This window comes from Scophthalmus maximus, chromosome 11, assembly GCF_022379125.1.
Source record: "Scophthalmus maximus strain ysfricsl-2021 chromosome 11, ASM2237912v1, whole genome shotgun sequence".
In the NCBI taxonomy this organism is placed as follows: Eukaryota; Metazoa; Chordata; class Actinopteri; order Pleuronectiformes; family Scophthalmidae; genus Scophthalmus; species Scophthalmus maximus.
Genome location: NC_061525.1, coordinates 3134369 through 3158411, shown reverse-complemented (window position 1 = coordinate 3158411; position 24043 = coordinate 3134369). Strand labels below are relative to the sequence as shown.

At 40.2% G+C, this 24043-nt stretch overlaps 1 protein-coding gene across 2 annotated transcripts; it reads left to right on the top strand.

The window, feature by feature from the left end:
• The first annotated feature begins 2512 nt into the window (after positions 1-2512).
• Positions 2513-23606, top strand: LOC118299693 (ATP-binding cassette sub-family G member 4-like). 2 transcript variants are annotated; one of them, XM_035623630.2, is made up of 16 exons: positions 2513-2587; positions 3504-3623; positions 8908-9163; positions 11549-11666; positions 11921-12053; positions 12400-12450; positions 14201-14346; positions 15641-15764; positions 16200-16314; positions 16427-16569; positions 17920-18018; positions 18149-18317; positions 19368-19468; positions 19853-20011; positions 20096-20214; positions 21395-23606. In XM_035623630.2, the coding sequence occupies exons 3-16, from the start codon at positions 8917-8919 to the stop codon at positions 21618-21620; spliced, it is 1950 nt and encodes a 649-aa protein (XP_035479523.1). In that variant the 5' UTR covers positions 2513-2587; positions 3504-3623; positions 8908-8916; the 3' UTR covers positions 21621-23606. The 2 variants fall into 2 exon arrangements, with proteins under 2 accessions (XP_035479523.1, XP_035479524.1); XM_035623631.2 differs by lacking the exon at positions 2513-2587 and having other exon boundaries at positions 3451-3623.
• Positions 23607-24043: the final 437 nt, after the last annotated feature.

The window sequence follows — 24043 nt, the reverse complement described above, 5'->3', positions numbered from 1 at the left end:
CTTGATAAAAAAATTCCACGGATCTATCTCAAATGTCACCTTGAAGTTTTGTTATGAAATATTGTTTGTACTGCTACATTTGGCAAACCACACATTTTGTAAAAAAAAGAAGAAAATGCAGTCTGAAATAATGTGTATCCCCTTATAACTTTTGCTAAGAAAGAGGAAATGTGTTAATACTCACTGAGGTTATTAAGTATGATCTGAAGTATATACACAATGAAGGACTTGATGGTAGGGCAGAGACTGTGCATTATGGAGGTGGGATACATATTTTGGTAGACTGCATGTCCAGCCTGCAGGACAAGTACCTTCATGGCTTTGTGTTATGAAAAACGTATATAAATGCAAAATAATTTACAACAATATCCAAAGGTAGGCTATTATTTGGAATGAAAAAGTGGATTACAGGAACCATCAGGAATGTTGTACAGCAGACTTAGCTGAATGTGAGCTCACCGTCACTGTGTTTTATTCCAGTCATCACTGTTTACTTCCCGGAGTTTCCTTGATAAAAAATTTCCACAGATCTATCTCAAATGTCACCTTGAAGTTATGTTATGAAATATTGTTTGCACTGCTACATTTTGTAAACCACACAATGAACATTGACATGCAAATATAGTGAAGTGCAAATGTGTCAAGATGTTATCCTATTATTTTAGTCAATAAAGATATAGATCAAGGCAACACAGTTACATTGTTTTGGTTTTTGTAATGAAAACAAAATGCATGCTGGAGATTTAGTGTGTTAATGGCATTTCACATGGAAATGCAAAGAACTGCTCAATGTCAAGCTATATGAACGTTTCACTAAGTTGACCTCCTTTCTCTTAAGCCAGGTACGGCAAGTTGTACATCAAGAAGTCAGGGACCTGGAGGTTATACACATAACGAGACCAGACGATCCCCGACAACATTGGTTTCTGTCAGGTGTCCCTCCCCCAACCACCCAGGACCTAGAGAAGCAAGTCAGCAGAGGACCAGGTGAGTCGGTTTGTGATACTGTAGCTTGAGCATTAAGCGCTAACATACTTATGTACAAATGCTAGTGTAAAGCCCAAATGGCTTTGTTGTAAAAAAGTTCCAAACAGCATTTCAGACAGCATTTTCAACCTGCCACAAAATCAAGGCCCATGCAGAAGAGGCTTTCATTTGTCCTGCTTGTGCCACTGCATAGGCAAATGTTTTTATGTATTTTTGTTTTTTATGTTCTCCTTTGTTGTTATTATTATATAATAATCATTGTTTCATACAACACCACTACAGCAGGTTAGGTTTATTAGTAGTAATATAAGTCATTATCACTGTTCAGCTTTAAGTTGATGTATAATTTGCCTACAAGTACATTTGGATTTATATGTGTACATATGTTTATTATTTCAGTTTCCTTCCCTTGAAATCTTTTGCTCATATGGATCATCACAAATGGAAATGTTTGTGGAACATGTTACATATTGCAATTGGACTGTAAATTGAGCAACTTTCTATGAAACAAATCTTCAAAAAAAAGAAAATGCAGTCTGAAATAATGTTTCCCCTTATAACTTTTGCTAGGAAAGAGGAAACGTGTTCATACTTACTGAGGTTATTAAATATGATCTGAAGTATATACAAAGGGTAGAGACTGTGCATTATGGAGGTGGGATACATGTTTTGGTAGACTGCATGTCCAGCCTGCAGGACAAGTACCTTCATGGCTTTGTGTTATGAAAAGCGCTATATAAATGCAATACATTGTCATCATGGTGATTATAATTTTTTGGTTTATGATTATTTACCCTTTAAGGAGGGGGAAATTCAGAATAATTTACAACAATATCCAAAGGTAGGCTATTATTTGGAATGAAAAAGTGGATTACAGGAACCAAACATTGTTGACAATATGCTGCATTCATTTGAATGTACATTTCGAGTCAAAGAATTAGATGTAATTGAGGCGAGCAGTGTGTTGAAATGATTACAGTGATCTTGATTTTAACGTATAGTACGGTATTAGAATGAACAAATTCCTTACAAAAGGGTGAATTTCAGCGTGTTTGGATCTAGCTTCCAAACAGTAACATAGCACGACTACTTTATTACAGGAAAAAAGATATGATTGCCTTGGTTTCTCATTGGACAATTCAGTGCAATGAATAATAAGAAATTCAATCACACTTACAGACGATTAAAAGCATTTTTTTTTGATGGATGAGTCACGTGTTACTTTGCAAAACCTCGTTAATAAAAATACAATACTGAAACGATGAGTTGAACAATCCATATGTTGCTATTTTTCATTTACTTAGGTGAAATCAAAGCATAGTAGTGTAGCTCCACCTTCACTGAATGCATGTGCACTCCCGCGGCCAGGGACACATTTCCTATCTGGGGTATGTACATTGGCACAATTTAGCGTCTGCTTTGTTTGTTTGCCTTAATCATGTTTAGATTTCCCTCCTTTGGACACATCACTGCACAGAATGAAGCAACCTGTCTAAATTGTCTCATCGTCTCTGTTTGACACCAGGTGTGTTCATGGAGAATTCCTCCCCTTCGGCAAATTCGAGGTGCCATCAGAGACAACAGACAAGGGGGGTCTGTTGTATGTATTTGTATCTTTTCAAGTCAAAACTTGTCAACTTCACGTCTGGCAGTGGATTCAGTCACTGAGATATGCAGTTCGTGTTGTGGCTTGTTGTATTTGTATTTGTCACATCCCCCAAAACTCTGAGGAATTCAAGGAAGTGTCTAAAGAAAACGGTCCTTCATGTTGTAAGACAAATATACATGTATTGAATTGTTTTAATTTAAAAGATGGTTTAAAAAAAAACAGTTGGCATACATAGAGCCAGATGGCAAACAAACCCCAGAAAGTCGATTGGATTTTTCTGCAGGTTTAAACTCTATCTCGTGTTTTTCTCTAATGATCAAATTTACACAATGCGTTCAAACTAATTTATAATTAATCAAATTGATGAAGACCATGAGCTATGGCTGAAAGATGTGGACCTTGAGTTGAGACCTTTGTCTTTTCCTCTTTTCATTGTTATTATTAATATATTTAACATTCAACATTTCCATTACATTTATTCGACTAAATCAATCAACACTTTCAATAAATACATTTTACAGGAATTATAAATCAATTAAGTACATTGGAATAAGACTGGAATTGGAATTATGAGCAGTCGTTTGTCATACATTTCATCCATTTTGACCTAAGTTTAAAAATGTGGGAAATAAGTGAAATAAGCTTGTGTCGAACTGCTGGGTTACATAAACTTAAGCCTACACCTGTCGTCCATGATGAAGATTAAAAAAGCAGAAATCCACATTTCTACGAAACAGAGGAGTCATGTCCCCCCCCCCCCCCCCCCATGTGACCCAGTCCTGACAGCAGGGTCTTTACAGTGGTTCAGTGTCCTTTCTCAATCCGTCCTGTTACGTTGCAGCCCACCCACCCCCCTCCTGTACTGATCCGCCCTCTCTGCTCTGCTCCTCTGTGCTCTGGCTTGCAGCAGTGCTGTAGATGCTGCAGGAGACTGGAACAGACATTGCTTGATACTGAATGCAGCGGCCGGGTAGGATAACGTCACACGCCTAGGAGGACAACGATACTTCACTGAACGGCAGCCCATGTAAGCGCTTTATCTTTTACTGACAAGTGTAACTTTGATTTTTTTTTTATGAGTCATCTCTCCCAGGAGAGGATGTGTCACCGCTCAGCCTGTCCCCTCTCCACTCACACAGCTTTTATTGGATGTACTGTGGGTTAATTTCCTTTCAACAAGCTGTGGAACAAGTAGTTACATGTAACATACAGTGCTTTATTTATTTATTCAACTTTTAGTTAACAATTTTATTGTGACAGGAATCAATCTCCAAATGCAATTTTATATTCATTTAACAGTTCATTTGGTCTTTTCTTAATATTTGGCTCCTGTAAACTGGTGAAAACTCTTCTAAACTCTATTCATCCACTGTTGTCACAGTTATCAGCCGAGCCCAGTAAATCAGCCGAGTGCATAAAAAAATTAATGGCATAAAAAAATTAATGGCCCTTCGAGCGTGAAAGAAAATACCTGGAACAACTAAACTAATATTTACTCTGTAATGTGTTTTATCCCATTATCACTGATAAAAGGCTTATCAACAGAGATACAAAGGTTAGAGAAACAATTTTAACTATGTTAACTTGTTCAGCAATGTCAACTGGACATTTTCTGAAGAGTCCGTGAGGGCTCTGTACTGTACTTAGACAAGAGCCTGTGATTCATATTTCTGCATGTTTGGAGGTACTCATTCCCTCTACCTGCAGCCCATACATTCATGTTGGACAGTGACTCATCCATATTGTTTGTGACTATGGGAATGTACTAGGTTTAACATAGAAAGCTAAATGGTACCGTAACAAGATGTAATGTCAGCAGCTTAAAGGGGCAGTGAGCGATTTTAATCCAACACACTCTTTGTAGATATCGGGGAATATTTCCTCACGGTCTGCTAGCTGTATGTCCAGTTTAACGTCTCAGCCCTGGTTCTCTAAATTGAAAACAGTTTGTAAACATCACTCCCAAACACCCTAAGAGGGGGTTTTGGCCTTGTGGTTTAGCGCGTTGGTCTCCCCTAAGCGAGGCTGCGGGTTCGAGCCCCGACCAGTGTAGTCTACAACAAACGATCTTTCTCCAAAATTGCTTACTGCCCCTTTAACTTATATTTCATTGACATAATACATTCAACTCAAACTTGGATGATAAACTTTAGTTGAAGCATTGGTTATTTCATAAGATTGCCCTTTTGTTAGGGGAAACATGAACAGCTATTTTCTTCCTCTAACATTCAGCGTGAAACAGCGTGGTCTCAATATTATGATCATGAAGGCGGATTCGATATAATATTTTTTAAATATCCATTTATATATATTTAGATGCTATAAGACATTGACTTCAGTGGTTGACATGTCAGTCATAAGAGTCAAACAGCATGAAAAGTAACAAAGTACTTGCTCTACGGTTATAACCCCATTCATGTATCACCTTTGACAAGTAATGGCCATAAAGCCAGATCTTCAGGTGTGAGGACCTCTGGTAGAAGACAAAAGCTACTACCGACCAGAGCAGATGCCTCCAAGCCAGACAATGAGTATTCTGGAAAAATTGTGTCTTTCCCCACTGTGCATCGCAGGTAGCTGGTTCTTCTGCCTGTAATATTCCCCCTGTGCATCGGATCATTCAAATCATGTGACCAACATACTGTATAAGAATGCAAAGCAGATTTGTTTCTCCCAAAAGTGAACCTTTTTCCTTAAACTGACTATAAGCACAGCAAATGGATTCAGCTTCCTCAGCATTCCCAGGATCTGATGCCTTCTCCCTTACTCCGTCAGGCGAGTCCATATACGTTACGATGGTGGAGAAAATATTTCTCTTTATTCTGCTCTCTCTGTTCTGAGGAAAGCTCTGTGGTTGGATGTTTCTCATGAGCTATGAGTCATGAGCTATGGCTTTCCATCAGTCCGTCAGTTTGAATGGCAACTTTGAAAGAATGGCTCTTGTGTTTCAGAGGCATGCTCAGATCCTGCCTGTACTGGAACTCCTCCATTACACTGCAGCAGCCCAACGAGGAGCTTGAAGGGCTTTCATGTCCTCAGACTTTATTTTTTTGCCAGGCAAATGTTTTTTTACCTTTACCACTTTTACCACAGCATATCCAATCTAAGGAGCTGTATGCCGACAGCTACACTCCTGTTCTTAGGCCGTGCCTAAGTTTGCAAAGTGATGCAGGGTTATAAACTAAATGAGATGTCGCACAGTTTTGACGCAAATCGACTACTTTGCTTTCACCATACATGCTGCGTGTTGCATTCCATAAAGAATCTGGCAGCTCTTCGGTTTGCAACATAAACAGCATCAGGTCATCAGGGTGAGGAACGTCCATCTTGAATTTCCAGTAAAGAGCCAAACATACAACCTGTGGCACGGCCATCAAAGTATGGCACCAAGGTGGTCAAAGTAGAAGATAGAGCAGGCAATTCAGGTCATTGGTTCATTCATAGGCTCCTCCAGTCCATGTGCCTAAGTGTCCTTGGGAAAGCAATTGAACTTTAAATTGCCCCGGCGTGTGAAAAAGCACCGTGTTGTATGAATGGGTGAATGTGTGTTTGTACTGTCAAGCACTTTGAGTGGTCAATAAGACTAGAAAAGCTTTTGTAGTGCTGGATAATATTCCCCGTCTGTCTCCAAAGTGAAAAAAGCGCTGCCTGCACTCAGTTGTTTGTGTTTTGTTTTTTTGCACAAGTCTTAGGATTTTAGATGAGCATTTTGTACATTCTGTTACAGTTCTAGGATGTTTTCATTCGACTGTTCTCATATGTATGTCCCAGTCTCGTAAATGCAATATCTCACGAGCACCTTGAGGAGAAACGCCTAATTAACCATTTGGTGGCCAAAGATCAAGGTTACTGTGACCTCCGAAAACCTGTTTTTGGTCATATCTAGATAATGAATATGTTAATAATGGCAAAATACACTATTACCTTTTTTCCATTTAATTCAAAGTCTTGACAACATGTTTTTGATCATGTTGTCTCAGGAATGTCTCACAGGAAATTTATTACAATTGGCACTTACATCAACTTGGACTCAATTGATTCGAATTTGGTTGTGCGACTCAAGACCTCACGTCCATCTCATACCTATGAATGTATCAGGACCACCTGGAGGGAGTTTCATTACATCTGGCACACACTTTCATTTTGGACTCAAGGGTGATCTGATTAGAATTTGATGGTCATAGGTCAAAGTCACTGTATCCTCACAAAATAACCATAACTCAGGTCTTCATGGCCATAACTCAAGTCTTCATATGCTAATTATGATAAACTAATACCCTTTATTAGACAAGGATGTAGTAGTTGGCAGAGGCAAACAACTAGCCTGGCGTAGTCAGACTAATACTCAAATACATTCTGGCAGGGCAAATTAAATGAGCTCCAAGAATTCGTCTGGGTCCCAGGCTAGCAAACAACTCCATGGCGATGAATCTACTTTACACCATTGAGAGAAGAACGGTACACAAACTCTTCAGATTGGACGTTTGCTCTGGAGTTCATTCCAGTTAAACCAGACAAGTGACATGATTTATTTTGTTTTATTTAATCGCCCCTTTGATGTCTCCATTCAGCCGTGTGGACCTGACCACTATATTTGATTCTAATGAGCCTTTAATCAAGCTGTATTTGGAGCATCAAGTCTTAGAGTCAGATACAAGTTTAACAGTGGTACAGTAGATAATCTGAAGTGGTATGATCCCAGGTCGCTGAGTTCTCTGCCTCCTCTGTGGACCTCCCATCTCTACCAGAACAGGGCAGTTGACTCGTGACATTTTGGCATACATAACGTGTCTCTTCGTTCCCCTGCCTCCTTCTTGGGTGCCCACTTCGACTTTTCTCTGGCTTCTCTCTCCATGCTATCAGTGAAATGTGTCGACAAAGATGTGTGATCTGGAGGGCAAGTGAAGGAGCAGGCATTTCCCATACATTAACTTGGCTTCGTCCTTGGTAGTGTACTTGAGTCTGTAGTGGGTTCTTTTTTCCCAAACTGGTAACTCCAGGCCCCTCCTGCTCCAAGCAGATCAAGGGTAGAGAAGAAAGTTGATTTTAATCCCCAAGGAGATTATGAACCCCATGAGTGATTAAATGAGACTTTTATCTCAAAAAAGGACAAATTACTGTACCACCTCAGACTTGGGAACCATTTTTACAGTGGTCAGCGCAGAACAAAGTAGATTAAACGTATCTCCATTTCAGTGGTCATCAATCACCTTGCGATCACAGGCAGGGTTGCATATTTCTGCTGCTTATAGTCCTGCCACGACAATGTTCAAGGATTTTGTCTGACGGTGGTCATGCCTAACCTATCTTTTCCCAGGAAATGTATATAGATTTTCATTTATGCTTGACTTTTGTTGTGTACATGTTCAAAATAAAATTGTTAAAAATCACAACCGAACTGAATGTACTACATTATCAGTGTCACTGATAATGTAGTGGGTTGAATCAGTGGGTTGGTTGCCATTATTTTTGTAACAGTATTTGTTGGTCATAAACCAAACATCTGACAAATTTAAACGTATAAGAATTGATGCTAGAGGAAAATCCACCCAACAGCAGTTGAGATATATCACTCAAAATCAAATGGTGAAACTTATAAAAAGCCAAGGGCCAAATTCAGCGAGGTACATTGTCTGGGAACCACGCATGTCAGAATCTTTACTAATTACACAGCAGTTCCCCTAACAGTGGACGAACTGCTGTGCATAGCTTGGTTTTAAACTGGCCCGGTGACCATGGACAGAAATACCATAATCAGTGAGGTGAACGCTTTCAAATATCAAACTGACACTCTGCACTTTAGCCACTGCTTCATTTCAAATCCAGAGTGGATCAGACAATCAGATTGCAGGATTCTTTGAATACTTATTGACACCAATGTTCGCAATCTCCTTGTTTTGGTCTTCTTGCCATGCCAACACCGAATTCTCCTGCCATGAAAATAAAGAAAAGAATGTAGTTTAAATGCTTTTAGATCCTTGTATCTGTGTATTACCAAAGCAGCTCCACTCACTGTGTGGGCAACCAACAGAACAACAATGTGCTGTGAATTTTTCTTTCTTTTTTTTTTGCACTAAAATAGTTTGCTCACTGGCTCAGGTGCCCCGGTGTTTAGTTGTAGTAAAGAGAATTTTATTAAATGACCTCAAAAAATGTGGGAAAGGCAAGAAATCCAAAGCTGCAGTTGTAGAATTAGGCATACCAACAGATAATTAAGTATCACTGACCTCCCTTCTTTCTGTGATAGTGTCCTTTGTACGTCCTCTGCCTTTCTCTTTCCTGGCTCTCTCCCCTTCCCCGTCTACATGCAGAGCGCAGGAATGGACAATAAGGCGTTGGAACCCGATTCTGTGAGTGTCCCCATGGAGGACAGAGACGGCCAGCCTCTAGCCCAGCTTCCGCCTCAGCAGCAGCAGGAGCCATCCATGTTGACCCACCTGAAGAAGGTTGAGAACGAGATCACTGAGGCGCAGCGTTTCTCCCACCTCCCCAAACGCTCGGCCGTTGACCTGGATTTCACCGACCTCTCCTACACCATCCAAGAGGGGCCGTGCTGTAGGAGGAGAGGTAACACGCATCTCTCCATCGATGTCTTTTCTAATTAGTTTGTAAAGAGAAAAGTGTAAAGACACTTAAACCTAGAGACCAACATGTTGACGTTCTGATCATGAAAATAAGATTGTCAGTGTTAAAGCCATCACTACATTTTGACTTAACTCAGTACTCGTTGGTTAGACACATTCAATCTTCGATCTCTGCCTTCATCTTGATCTCAACTGCACACCTGTAGTTTCATGACTGCATCCTGCACAATTCTGACGCTATCACACTGACAAAATCCGTTTACACACACATCTCTGGTTTAATTCCTGCTATAATTGGTGTATTCAGGAGTACACACACACAGACACACAGTGAAACCAATACCAGCCCTCTGCTGCAGCTGGTAACACAAAATGTGTGGATGTTCAAATGTCGAAATGCGTTCTTGTTCCAAATTTTTTTTTTTATTAAACTATTGTATTCGCCTATGTTATGTGTTTACCTACAGTGTCTTTAAAGGTTGAAAGGAATGAGGGAAGGATCTAACAAGCCGCCCCAACAGCTTATTAATAGCAGTCAAGGAGCGATGACTTGGATTACTCTGATCACAAAAGATCAAATGAATAAAGTAAACCAGGCCATCATTATTCTCACGTACACTATTAATGCATACAGAAACTTAATGATGACAATGTCTGTAGTCTTCAGGATTAATGACACAGCAATCTAAAGTGCGGCAATATGAAACAAACTCTTACACATTTAAACAAATCCATGAAATATTAACCAAACACAAAATCATAATAGTGAAAGATTGACATTTGAGCTCATTGTTCCTCTGTTGTACATTCTGACATGTTTTGCAGTGGAAAAGCAACTGGAGAGGGGAGCAGGGGTGATTGTTACTGACACGCCGTTCCCAATCCTCTGGGAAGGGCAGAGGATTGATTGGCATTGCAATGTGGAGTCACGGACAGTATTACACAGACCAGTAGATACACATGCACTACCATCGTGTGTGTGTGTGTTTTGGTCTACAGTCAGATGATATGGTCAATTTATAACAAGATAGTTGTTGATATTCAGGGTTTCTTTTTTGAAAGGGAGCAAGTATTCACCATAACGGGGTATCTTTTTGTCACATGAAACTAAGGATGAAGCCCTGCTGCAGCAGTCCTTACACCCCACACTTGAGTTGTAGATATTGTTGATGTGCAAATTAGTACAAAGACTCATAGTGAGAATTAACTTCATGAGCGATCACCTTTCAGTGTTGTGACACCATAGTTTGTAGCTTCGTCTCACTGTTGGTTCAAACTGCTTAATTCTGTTCACGAAAGAATAAGCCCCTGCCAGTACAGTGTATACGAACACATTTTATACGGTACATAACCTTTTCTCTTTGCAGATTGTCTGCATCACGGATGTAGACTTTTGAACATGAAATAGGGTATGTTATGGTTGATCTGAAAAGGGGCTAGAGGAGAGAAATGAAGTCAGGTCAGGTGTGTGCCAGGACACATGAATAAACATTCCTTTCAACCTTTAGTTTAAACAAACACTTACTCTAGCGGAATAACTAATACATCATACTTCATGTTTGCAGGCTTGTTTCTCCAATAGTTACACAGTTTGCACAGCCACAGTACTAAGTGAGTCACACCAGTGTGTAAATGAGCTCTCTCAGTATTTTTACAATCGTACCCTGTAGGACTGGCGCTTTAGGAAAAAAAAAACAGTCAACCTCAACCGTTCATATTTCAAAAATATTCAACCCAGCCCCTTGGGGGGTTGTTCATCGCCTTGCATTGTGCTTCATTGACCTAGTATGGAGGGAGAGATGTATTGATGATCTTTTATCCTGTGTTCACTGTTCACTGTAAGGTTTCACGACCGCAGAAGACCTGCAGTTCCCATATTAGACAGGGTGCATTCACTGTAGACATTGCTTTGCTTTCTAAGAAAGTGCTGTCACGTGTGAGGTCCAGGAGAGGTGACTCTCTCCACAGCACTGCTATTGGTGGTCAGCATGTGTCTTTCTGAAGTAAACAAGAACTTCCTTCTTTTTGTTCATGTTGAAACAAATAGTGGTTGGTCTGATACCATGCTGCCATGTCGACCTCTTCCCTGTAAACTGTTTCAGGTTGGTGCTGATGAGGCCCACTGCATGTTGTGTCAGCAGAAACCTTAAAATCGCAGTTGTTTGAGAAAGGGAAAAAAAAATCTATGGAGCAGGACCTGACATTACCCTCCAAAAACTTTTATCCCTGCTATTGCAGTGACAGAATGTCAGATGCCACCAATTATGATACACCCGCCCGCTACCGGGAACCCCAGGTAAAAGTTTATTCTATATTTAACATCCTGTTGTTATCAAATGTTAACAGGAATCTTTTCTGCTGTTGCCAGGTTACAAAGCGTTACTCAAATGTCTGTCCGGGAGGTTCTGCAGTCGAGAGCTAATCGGAATCATGGGGCCCTCAGGGGCCGGGAAGTCCACCTTGATGAACATTTTGGCTGGATACAGGTTAGTGAGCAAAAATACCCTGTACAGCTATTGTAAAAGAAAGTCATCCTATTTGAGACTAAATCATTTCTGGTGCAATGTCAAAAGCAAATTTAACGGCACAATTAGGGGAGAGCTCAGTTTTCATCAGGAACCAAAAGGTTTTTTACACAACTGGAGTAAGAGTCCAGGAGACATGTCTTCGGTCCATTATGCAATATATTGCCCAGTTTCATTACTTGTGTGTGTGTATGTGTGTCCTTCCTGCTGCTCAGGGAAACGGGGATGAAGGGTCAGATCCTGGTAAATGGTAAACCCAGGGACCTGAGGACATTCAGGAAAATGTCCTGCTACATCATGCAGGAGGACATGCTGCTGCCACATCTCACTGCACGGGAGGCCATGATGGTGAGCTCACACTGACAGGCTCACAGCACAGCATGGAACGTTACATTACGTTCATTTAGTGTTAAATATAGTAAATTCAGGAATTAAGGTGCAGTCTGAACAGGTGAGTTTTCTGGGGACATTTAAATTTATGTTCAAAATGTGACATTTAGATGATTATTAAAGTAAAGTCTGGTCTTAACAATGTTTATATATAATATTATTCTTTCTGAACTAGTCAGGAAAAGGTTGATGGTCATTGTGCCACAGGAGTGGATTTGTGTCTTGAGCATGCCATCTGTTCCTGCGCTGTACAGTAAATACCTGTTGCATTACATGGTCGTGTCTGGTTTTCTCTTAACTGCAGGTTTCAGCAAACTTGAAGCTGAATGAAACTATGGATGTGAAGAAAGCACTGGTGAGCTGAACAATTAACATCTACTAACTGAACGTACACCGAATACATAGGTATTAACTATAAACTTCCCTTTGAATACACCAAACACATTTCTAAATCTTACCAGCCATTGAAAGTTAATATGGTGGATTGCTCACTTTCTGTTGACACTGTCCAAACAAAGGACACACCGGTCTGCTAGGGATCAGTGTTGTAGGGCTGCAGGTACTTGACTCTTTGTTTGAGCTCTTGTCACTGCTCTTTGGGTATCACCAGCATTAAAAAAAAAAAAAAGAAGCATTTTCATACCAAAATATATCTTTTAACCAACTGTCAGGACTGAGCAGGAAGAAGGGCCCAAATGCAGAGGTGATGAAAAAAGGATATTTAATAATAAAACAGAAACCGAGTCAAACCAAGGGTGTCCACGAGATGTAGCAAAAAAATGATAATCCAAATACTGGAGCCAGGGGGAAAAGCACAGAAACAGACCGGGGAAAAATGCAGACACAGACCGGGGGAAGACGACCAGGAAGACAGCAGGAACAGACGTCTCAGGACAGACTGGGGAAACACAACAGGCAGTTAGAGACCGGGCCAGACAACAAGAAAAACAGGAACAGCCGTCTCCGGACAGACTGGGGAAATACAACAGACGAACCAACACTGACAAAGGGAAGCACAGAGACTAAATACACAAGAGGAGGGCGGGGCAATTAGAACACAGGTGAGACACATTAGGAACAGGTGCAGACAATCACAGGGGCAGGAGACACAGGAAAAACAAGACACCAGAAACTAGACACAGGACAGGAAGTGAAACAACACAAGGAACTAATTCAAAATAAAACAGGAAATGAGAACACAAGATCATGACACCAACAGCTAATATTGGTTTAAAAAAAACAACTGTCAGGCCCACCTTCAATTACAGTCAGGACAATTTTTACAAAAAAACTATTTACAAAATAAACACAAAGTAATATAACTGTAGTCCTGTGTTTACTTTGAACACGTGCCTTCATAAGTAGCTTCCACAGTAAAGAAGGCATTAGCCAGAACTTTTGTGCGAGTTACAAATGTTTGTTAGAAGATTACTTTTTGCTCCAAGAGTGAACCTGTAGATGGAATTCAAAGATTTTGCTTGGTTTTGAGGCGAATAAGGTAATCAAGGGTGAGCGTGGTGATACTTCAGCATATTATAATAGCAGCAAATTGTTGGCCTAAGGGGTTTATGATCATGTTTGTATGTGATACTGTCTCTCTCCGGAGGGCAATAGAAACATTACCCAGTCAGTCAAGTGACGTCGCCTATGGCTGACTGAAGAATTGTAGGCTACATGGTCACATATATTTATCCGATCAGTGTTCTTCAATCAGATGGAAAAAAGGGAGATTATTTTATCACCCCCCCACCCCACCCCCCCCGCAGAGTCAATTGGCTGTAGTGACAGAATGAAAAATGCAAGGAGTAAAGGATCAATACCAAAGTATTTCACAGCGCAGGTCACATTTGTGGACCCCTCACTACTGCAACTAAATATCCCTCGCCCCCACCCTTCCCTTCCAAGTGTGTCAGAGAACCTACGGTGGCCTTCACATGACATAATAACATGAGAGGCCTTCTCTAGAGTTAGTGTTGGATTGTCTGTTCTGTGTGCTCATTTTTCATTCACAGGAAAACACATACTTTTTTGGCCATGTAAAAAGAAGGTGTTTTTTAAAAATAGATTGTCAAAAACACTTTTCTGTCTCACTTTCCCCTTTTCAGGTGAATGAGATTCTGACTGCCTTAGGGCTCCTCGAATGTGCTCACACTCGCACCAGCTCGCTGTCAGGAGGTCAGTGTAAACGGCTGGCCATCGCCCTTGAACTGGTCAACAATCCTCCGGTCATGTTCTTTGATGAGCCCACCAGGTGAGACAGACAGACAGACATGTTAACTGTGTGAGATGTAACCCTAACCCTAACCCTATATCAAATTGATATGTGTAATCAAAAATGCCACAAACAGTAGATAAAAGTACCCATATGTTGGCCATTTACAGGTTCAAGATTTAAATTTGGGGCTTCGCGGTGGTGTTGTGGTTAGCACTTTCGCCACACAGCAAGAAGGTTCTGGGTTCGAATCCCGCTTCAAACCAACCAGGGCCTTTCTGTGTGGAGTTTGCATGTTCTCCCCGTGTATGCGTGGGTTCTCTCCGGGTTCTCTGGCTTCCTCACACAGTCCAAAGACATACAGAATGGGGTTAGGTAAATTTAAGACTTTAAATTAACCGTAGGTGTGAATGTGAGAGTGAATGGTTGTCTATATCTGTATGTGGGCTTGCGATAGGCTGGCGACCTGTCCAGGGTGTACCCTGCCTCTCGCCCAATGTTAGCTGGGATTGGCTCCAGCCCCCCGTGATCCTTAGATGGATGAAGTGGTATACGATGGATGGATGGAAGATTTAAATTTGGGGAGTCTACTAGAATGGGTTTATATAGACTAATGAACTGATTAGATTTTTAGTGGTCAAAATTTGGAGGTCAAGGTCACTGTGACCTTATGAAACACGTTTTTTTTGGCATCAAGAATGCAACATTCCTGGCAGGGCCTTGAAGGAATGCCTACAAATTTGGACTCTAAAGATGAATTGATTTGATTTTGGAGGTCAAAGACCCAAGTCCTTTTAATTTCAAAAGGTCAGCACCATGACTCAGTAACAGAGGGGAAGTTTGTGAACATATTTCCTGCAACCTGCCAGAAGCAAAACACCCGAAAGTTGGTAATTCCAGTTCATTCCATATATTTTCTTTCCCAATCAAAACCCAGCACCTACATTGTGCACAATTCAACTTGACAGCTTGGTTGGAAATTCTGGTGTTTAGATTATTTTCATTTTATTAAACATTTTATTAAACATTTAGGCAATGCTGACTCAAGTGCCATCACTTGGGGACACATGACTTTGCACAGCTCCATCTGGAGATGCAAAATACTTAAAATAACTTTTTCATGTGCAGTAATACTCCTTAATGTGAATATTTTTCCCTTTTAAAAGGCACAGATTATACCAAAATGGTGGGACAAATGTATGACTATAGCCAAAAGAAAGAAAGCAAAGAAAAAGTTTTGTGCCCATTGAACTTAACATGAAAACAAACCAGTTTAGGTTAAGGGCTACTCATTAATGGTTTCGCTTCTGTATGTCTGTCTGTCTCCATTCAGTGGCTTAGACAGTGCATCCTGCTATCAGGTGGTCTCACTAATGCGTTCTCTGGCGCTGGGAGGACGGACCATCATCTGCACCATCCACCAACCTAGTGCCAAACTGTTTGAGATGTTTGACAAGGTATGCTAATCGGCCAATAACAGAGGAAATTAATGGATGTTTGGTTCCAGTTTCTATGTATTTAATAAGGAGCTGTGTTAACAATTTTTACAGGCAAGTAACCTGTCAAATGGATATTTGACATTGCCATTCACTTGTCAGCCTCAAAGGGGCAGTAAGCATTTCTAAACCAATACACGTTTTGCAAAAATTAGCAAATATATATTTGTGTGTGCAGCGGGGAAAAAAAATCTGTATTTTTGGCACAGTCCTGGCTCTGTAAATTGAAAACAAAATGAATGGTGCGGACCGCACCTCACAACACTGCGTGTGCAGTTTGTTAAACATCGGTGACTGACATTTTAAGAGACGTGCTAGCAAATGATGCTACGACTCTGGGACAAGTTTTCTCCAAAATCGCTTACTGCCCCTTTAAATGATCTTGTTGTTCCTCAGCTTTACATTCTCAGTCAGGGACAGTGTATCTACAAAGGCACGGTCCCTTACCTCATCCCCTATTTGAAGAGTCTGGGCCTTTACTGTCCTACCTACCACAATCCTGCAGACTTCAGTATGTTCACTTCACATCTATTCATGTATATGCTACTCTTTGCTGAGGATTTTCTGAAAGATTTCAATTCATTTATCATGTTTATACCTTTTTGCTTTTGTCTCTGCCTTAGTTATTGAAGTTGCATCTGGAGAGTATGGAGACTTGAACCCTGTGTTGTTTGAGGCAGTCCAAGGTGGAATGTGCGCAATAGAGGAGAAGAAGAACCAGTGTGGTAACAATGGCACGTCAGTGTGTGCAACAAAGTACCCCACGGTGCGTAGAAGATTATGTGCTGCTCGACTGCAGTCAAGGCTGGATAATCAACTGGGCAAACAATTACACTGTCTGGTGCCTCTGACCCTCAGGGGCCCCACATTTTATTTGTGGTTAATTCAAGAAATGGTGGTGATATGCACCTCCATAGCACAATGTTATGTCATGGGGCAGGTAGAAGTATATTTTTTTGGTATTGCTGGCACCCTATGATCACAACGTTCACAAACAGAGAACAGGGGTTGGATACAAACAAAGCTGTAGGAGTCAAATATGTGAGAAGGTCTGGCTGCAGACCACTGGAGCCGTAGAGCTCCACACTAGGCCGGAAACACTTGACTTCCATTCAATAAGGAAGTAGCTGGGTGATTTTCATTTTAATTCTACAAAATAACTAAAATGAGTGTTATTAAATCCCTTTTCAGTATCTTAGACAAACTAATGCATAAAAGTAGATATTAGGGATTTTGTTTTTGTTTTTATCATTATTTTTAAATGATAGCGATGTGGATCTACACTCCATAGATAAGGAATTTTGACCGCTGTTGCATGGAATGTTCATTTGGTATGGTGTTTGGTTAACGCTGGAAATATGGACTTATTTCAAGTCTATGCTCAGCGGAATTTAGCTAACAAAAGATAACATCAAATCAAGCTGGGGTCAAACATCTCACTAGCTTAATAATAGACGCACATTTTTTTGTTGTTGATATAAACACACATTCAACCTATACATGATGATGATTCCCTGTCAACTCGGCAGCAAGTCAACCCATTCAGCCTAGTGTTGCCATGTAACTATGTTTCAATTAAAACCAACACGCCACGTTTCATCATGTCATGCTCCTCATGAGTAGCCTTGTCCAAGCAGTACAAAGACCAACTTTTGTCCAGTGAGCATACGTTGGACATACAAGAACAGATAAAAGCACTTTGAATTGCCTGGTTGTTGAAGTGTGCTATGCAAATAAACTTGCCATGCCTGGTCACGACAGATAGATGAATGTGTTTTGGGGTTAGCCTTTAGCCTTGCCCCACTGCCTCCACAAAAGCCATGCTTCTGGGTCCTCTCACGCCCTTTTTTGTGCTTTCTCATGCTGCCATGGTAACCAATCAGGTGTGTAGGTATTGTAGTTTTAAGTCTACTATGCAAAACTAACAGACAAACGAATGATCAGACACTAAATTTAATTACAACTGGTGTTCATAACCTAATCCTATAAAATTGTTTCATTACGTGGGAGAGCCATGGATTAATCCAGCCCTGACTGTAGTATACTGTAGTGAGCTGCATATAATAACGGGCACACCTTTCCCTGTTTTGAGATTACCTATTTCTATTTTCCACAGAATAACGGACACATAGAGAGCCATACTTTTGCGACAAGCACTCTAACACAGTTCTGCATCCTCTTCAAGAGAACCTTCATAACAATATGTCGAGACCAGGTAAGTGACAACATCTGTTAAGAAATTAAGGGGCAAATATAATGGGTTCAAAACATGTGTAGAAGAAAAAGTACCAGTCAGATCAAGTCATTTTAAAAGTTTAATCCGCCTGCTTTTGTTCTGCTGCCAGGTTTTGACCCACCTCAGACTGATGTGCCACATCTCCATAGGTGTGTTAATAGGCTTGCTCTATCTGAACATTGGCAATGATGCCAGCAAGGTCTTTAACAACACTGGGTTCCTCTTCTTCTCCATGCTTTTCATCATGTTTGGTGCGCTCATGCCAACCGTGTTAACTTGTGAGTATGATGATTTATCTTTACAGTGGCATGATGGTACCCCTGTTACCTTGAATTGTTGAGTGAGTGAGTAGAATGATGTGCCAACTGATCTGCAATGGGTATAAGGTTGAAATATTCTTTTCAACTATTTAAGCAAGATACGTTCATGATTTTTGTTGTGATTTTCCCCAAGATATTTCCACTCTTGTGACTTTTGCCATGGTCTAAGACCTTAATTAGCTTGTTTGAGCTATGGTTTGATTGTTAGGGAAGACCAAGTGATGCTTTATAATTACTCCTCAAACGTTGTCCCAACAATCAGCAGTCAGTGGCTCCTCTAAGCAGCTGCCTGAAACAAAAAAAATAAGGTCCCCAAATTAGGCGAAGGCAATAGGAAGATAGGTAAGTCATTTTCAGGTACTCATATCCTCGGTAAGTAATGTATGTAAGACATGGCAGTTAACAGGAATGGTGGAGGTCAAGTTGAGGCCTGAAAGACCAAGAAAAACTGCTAGAAGGAAAATCAATTAATCAATTGATTCTGGAGGGATGGTGCGCTGCACCTGCACAAATATGACCTTCATTGAAGAGAAAACCTCCCCAGCATCCTCACCACAGAATTCACCATCACACATTCGCGAAGGAATATTGAAAAAGGCCTGATGCATTTTGGAAACAAGTTTTGTGGACTAATGAAGTTAAATTCTAACTGTTTTGGCTGCAATGTGCAAAAGAATTTTGTGAAAAAAAGGGTGCACAGTGTCATGAAATATACGCCTCTCTTACTCTCAGGCAAATCTGACTGGTAGAGGGAAAATTGGATTTAAGTAAACAACATAAAGCTCTGGATGCAAACATCACACCATCTGTAAAGGAAAAAAACCTGCTTTAGATGAAAGGATGATTGCTTCTACAACATGATGATGATCCTAAAATGCCCAAATTTGTTTCAAAGATGGAAATATAAATGTGTCATGTTTAACTTTGTGCCTTTTGGAAAACAGTCAATCAGTGAGGTTGAATATAAAAACTGACATTGACATGAATGTAAATGTTTCTGTACACCAGTTCCTCTGGAGATGTCTGTGTTCCTGAGGGAGCATCTTAACTACTGGTACAGCCTGAAAGCCTACTACCTTGCCAAGACCATGGCTGATATTCCATTCCAGGTGAGCTGGCTCGCTGTGCCAACAAACCACCCACAGTAAAATACAACTACATAGTGCATCACGGCACTAGTGTTAGTTGAAGACAATGCGACCATCTAGCATTTCTGCAAGAGGTGATCTCTTACCCCATTTACACCTGGAATTAAAATGCATTTTTAATGATTGAATTGTAATTGGATAGAGCTTGACCATATGAAAGTAGTAGTTTGTGCAACACCAGCTTCAGTACAGTTTCTTATTACATCAGTATACAGCCCCTTCACACTGGACAAAATACCCACAAACAACCACTGTTTTACTCCGGCATAGTTGCGCCAATTTAGGTTTAAAAAAGGTTAAACGCTTATTTCACTGAATAAAGGGTTAATGAAAGTGCCATTTTAGGTCATCTGCCCCATCATGTACTGCAGCATAGTGTACTGGATGACAGAACAGCCTCCTGAGGCCAGCCGCTACCTGCTCTTCATAGCCCTGTCCATCTGTACTGCCCTGGTAGCCCAATCCCTCGGCCTGCTGGTTGGGGCCGCTTCCACCTCACTACAGGTACTGCCAGTTCGCTTTGTTAAATAAGGAATTCCTTGGTTTATGTTACACATTAAAGATAATGTTCTCCGCATCCATATACAGGTAGCCACGTTTATTGGACCTGTCACAGCTATCCCAGTGCTGCTTTTCTCTGGATTCTTTGTGAACTTCGATACTATCCCCAAGTATCTGCAGTGGAGTTCCTATGTGTCTTATGTCAGGTGTGTACCTCTTATTATCAACTCACAACAACAATTACAAACTGTGGACAAACTAATGTTAAACTAATTTTGATGAATTTAATAATAATTTCATATTTTTTGGTTCATCAGCAGTAGGGCATTAAGATGCAGATTCAGGTCGCTTGCTCAATCCAGATCAAAATATTGAACTTTAATCTGTATTTATTAAAACATGGCAATTGTTTTCATATGTCTGGTCATTGTTTTTATTCTTGCCCTAGTTAATTTTCAGATCTGTGAATAAAGCGACTTCATCAAGAAGAATTCAAAGGGGTAAAGAAATATGAGTAGTCAGATAATGAGACAGGTTTTTAACAAACGTTTTTTATTTAAAATTCTTTACACAAATTGTCAATTGTCGACATCCATCAGTGCTTGTAGGCTGACTTTTTCAGATTCAACTGTACTGTACCCACCGAACTTTTTGTCAAGGATTACTTTAGATTTTACTCCAAGTGAACTGATTAAGATAATAAACTTTTTTGATTGCAACCTGTCAGATTGTCTGCACTCTGACATATTAAGGCACATAGCTATGTCACCGTGTTGCCAGATCACAGGAGTACAGTGTCAGCATTGAAGATAGATGTAAATTCAAATAAACCCAAGTATTTAAAAAACTGAAATTGTTCTTTAACAACCACTTCACACATTATAAAGTTTGGTTCAGATATATGTGACCATTGTTGATTGTATGGTTGGTTCTGTGCCTCCTATTTGCAAACATCGCAGTCCATAACAGCTATGGCAAAAGATATTTGAGGAATTTTAATGACATTTGCTGTGGATACTCGTGGTCCTTGGAGGATGAATCTGAATAACCCTGACCTTTCCTCGACCATCTGGCCAAACAGTCCAATTGTCCAACAAGTTCATGTCATGAGCAGTCTGCATTGTAGACACTTAAAGATCTTTATTCTGGTTAAAATGTCAACTTTCTAATTTAATAACAAGATTAGCATGAAATTTACTGAGCATCCTCTGCTCCCAAGAGTATTGCCCCTGCTGATGTTACTGACCTCATGGACTTCTCTTGAACACTATGCTCAGGACAACCTTTACATTTTCAACCCCATTTTTGGCTTTTAGAGTCCTGAAATCATCAGTGTGTCATTAGTTTGAATTTGCCTCAGTGTTTGTAACTATCTCAAACCCACAGGTATGGCTTTGAAGGCGTGATCCTGTCCATCTATGGGATGAACCGTTCTGAGCTGGAGTGTCCTGGGAAGGTTTGTAGGTTCCAACAGCCGGAGGAGGTTTTACAGTTACTGGATGTGGAAGACGCAAAGCTCTACATGGATTTCATCGTTCTGGGCATTTTCTTCATCATCCTAAGACTGGCCACCTACCTTGTCCTCCGATACAAAGTCAAGTCTGAGCGATAGGTTATTCCAAACAAATGGTTTTTAAAGCCTAATGTTATTGTAGAACTAATCGTTTCCTATGCACAAAAAACAACCTCTGTCATGTGGGAATTCCTTTCATTTGATTTTACAAGTAACTGCTAAAAGGACAGAATATAAATTCTGACTGACGATGTTTAGCAGTGAAGAGTCATCTAATAAATTAACATACACTGTTTTTTACCTCAGACATCAGAACATGACTTCTCCACACAACGCCTGATCAGTCCGAAAAAATATTGAGCCTCGTTCAGCACAATATACTTTCATATTCCTGCAAGACAGAACAGGTTTTGACAACAAGGCAGATGCGTAAATAAAGTGTTTACATTCCTCTATTAGCCAAAAAACTTGAGGGCAAACTTGTTGTACGGGAGAACAAGCCTGATATGTTGTGCATGAAAGCATTTAAAATGAATTCTAATTTTTCAACAATAACCATGGGTACATTATATCTGCACACTGGATGAGAGCAGTATGTCCGAGCTAGTTTTCCTCTTTTTCATTGTCTCATTTATTTTTCTGTGTATCAGTCTAATCACTGTTTGAGCTAGTGTCTTTTTTTAAACATGTTGATAGTTGTAAATTTAGCTTTGCCATGATTGCGTACCAACATTTGGTATTTTTTCTACTACCATAATATAATCTAAAATCGTCATGATCTTAGTTGAAACATAATTTTTCAGCCTTAATCATTTTGCTGTATTATCTTTAGTTTTATATGTACATTACCAGTCAAGAGTTTGGAAACACTTTCTTATTCACTTGAATGGGAAAGCGTGTCCAAACTTTTGACTGGTACTGTTGACTGGTACTGTATATATTCAATATCAATTTATTTAAGCAAAATAGTTGAATAACCCACTTCAATCATTATTATTTTGTTTCCACATTACAGCCAGTAATGCCACATGGACACAACATGCTCACGCAGTCGTGTTTGGTGCTATCTGAAGTCATGTTTTATTTTACTTCCGTATTATTATGAAAAAGAATGTATGCAACTTGACTGCACATTATAAGGGTACTTGGCACAGAACAACCAAAGACAATTAAATGTAAAGAGGTGTGTGAGTGTGTGTGTGTGTGTGTGTGTGTAAGAGAGGTATAATTATATTCCTATCAACAATTCCCTGATTAATTCAGTATAAATGTTAAGTGAACACCTTGTCATCCCCTCCCGCTCTGACATTGCTATAAAACCTCCACATCTGGGAGGACTCAGTTGTGTCTCAGTTTGAGCAAAGACACCATGCAAAGAGAACTCATTAGAACTCATTGCCACCCCTGTCTGCCATTTCCCGTACCACTTTGTTAAAAAGAGGCAAGTCAACCAAGATGGCCCAACTGTGCTCACACCCTTCAGCATCTCAGGGCAAATGTCATCTACCCCAGGTGCCTTACCACTGTAGATCTTATCGACTACCTCAGAGAGACATGAAATAGGGCTTCCTCTGAGTTCCACCTCCTGTGTGAAAGGGTAATATCCGTTGGTCAGGCAGTTGGGTTCAGGAGTTTTTGGTTCCAGCGAACAATAATAACCTTGGTCACTTGTTTCTACTCACCACCAGGTGGTGGTCAGTTGACAGCTCCGCTATTCTCTTCAACAGAGTTCCTCAGGTAATATCTTGAGATGATGACACCACTACGAAGTGGATAGTCCCTTGGCCTTTGACATAAGGTCATCTGGTACCACATACATTAGTGAACATCTTAACAATTGCACATCTCTCAGGTTCCAAATAAGCCAGGCAAGAATGCTGAACTTTTGTTCGGTGCACAAGCGTGACATGAAAGTGACCCTCTCATTCTCTAAGGACAACCAAAACAGTGGCACTCATCTTTTTTAGCCTCTCCTCTTGGTTACTCTTCTCTCACCACACGCACCAGCATACAAAAAATAACCAGGTCTTGTTTGCAAATGTTCGCTTATTTTTCACTCCAACTAATAAACTTGTTTTGGCACCAGTGGGCCTTGTTTGAAATTCTTTCCTTTGTATTGTAAAGGAGATACAGAGTCTTCTCATGTACACAAGCCAACATGGGCTGAGTGAGTAGGTGATAGTACTTGAAGCTGCAAATCTAAGCATGTTTGCCAGTAGCTTTCTTTTGTATAGGATGTTGAAGGGGTTTATTCCTAGTATACAGTCAGACAAAATGTTTAAAATTCTAAGGCTCAATAAGCTGGTTTGATTCTAGATTAAAACTTCTCAACTTGCTTTAGAACCCCAATACTTCTATCTATATACAAATGCTCAATAAAAGATATTTAAATGATTTTACCCTGATTTGTTGTTATCATATTCTTTATTTTTTATTTTTACTAAAATCAGAATAGAAGACATGCATTTTGCCTTATTTTTCTTATACATTGAAATAGAAACAAAACATGTCCTGTCATGCTT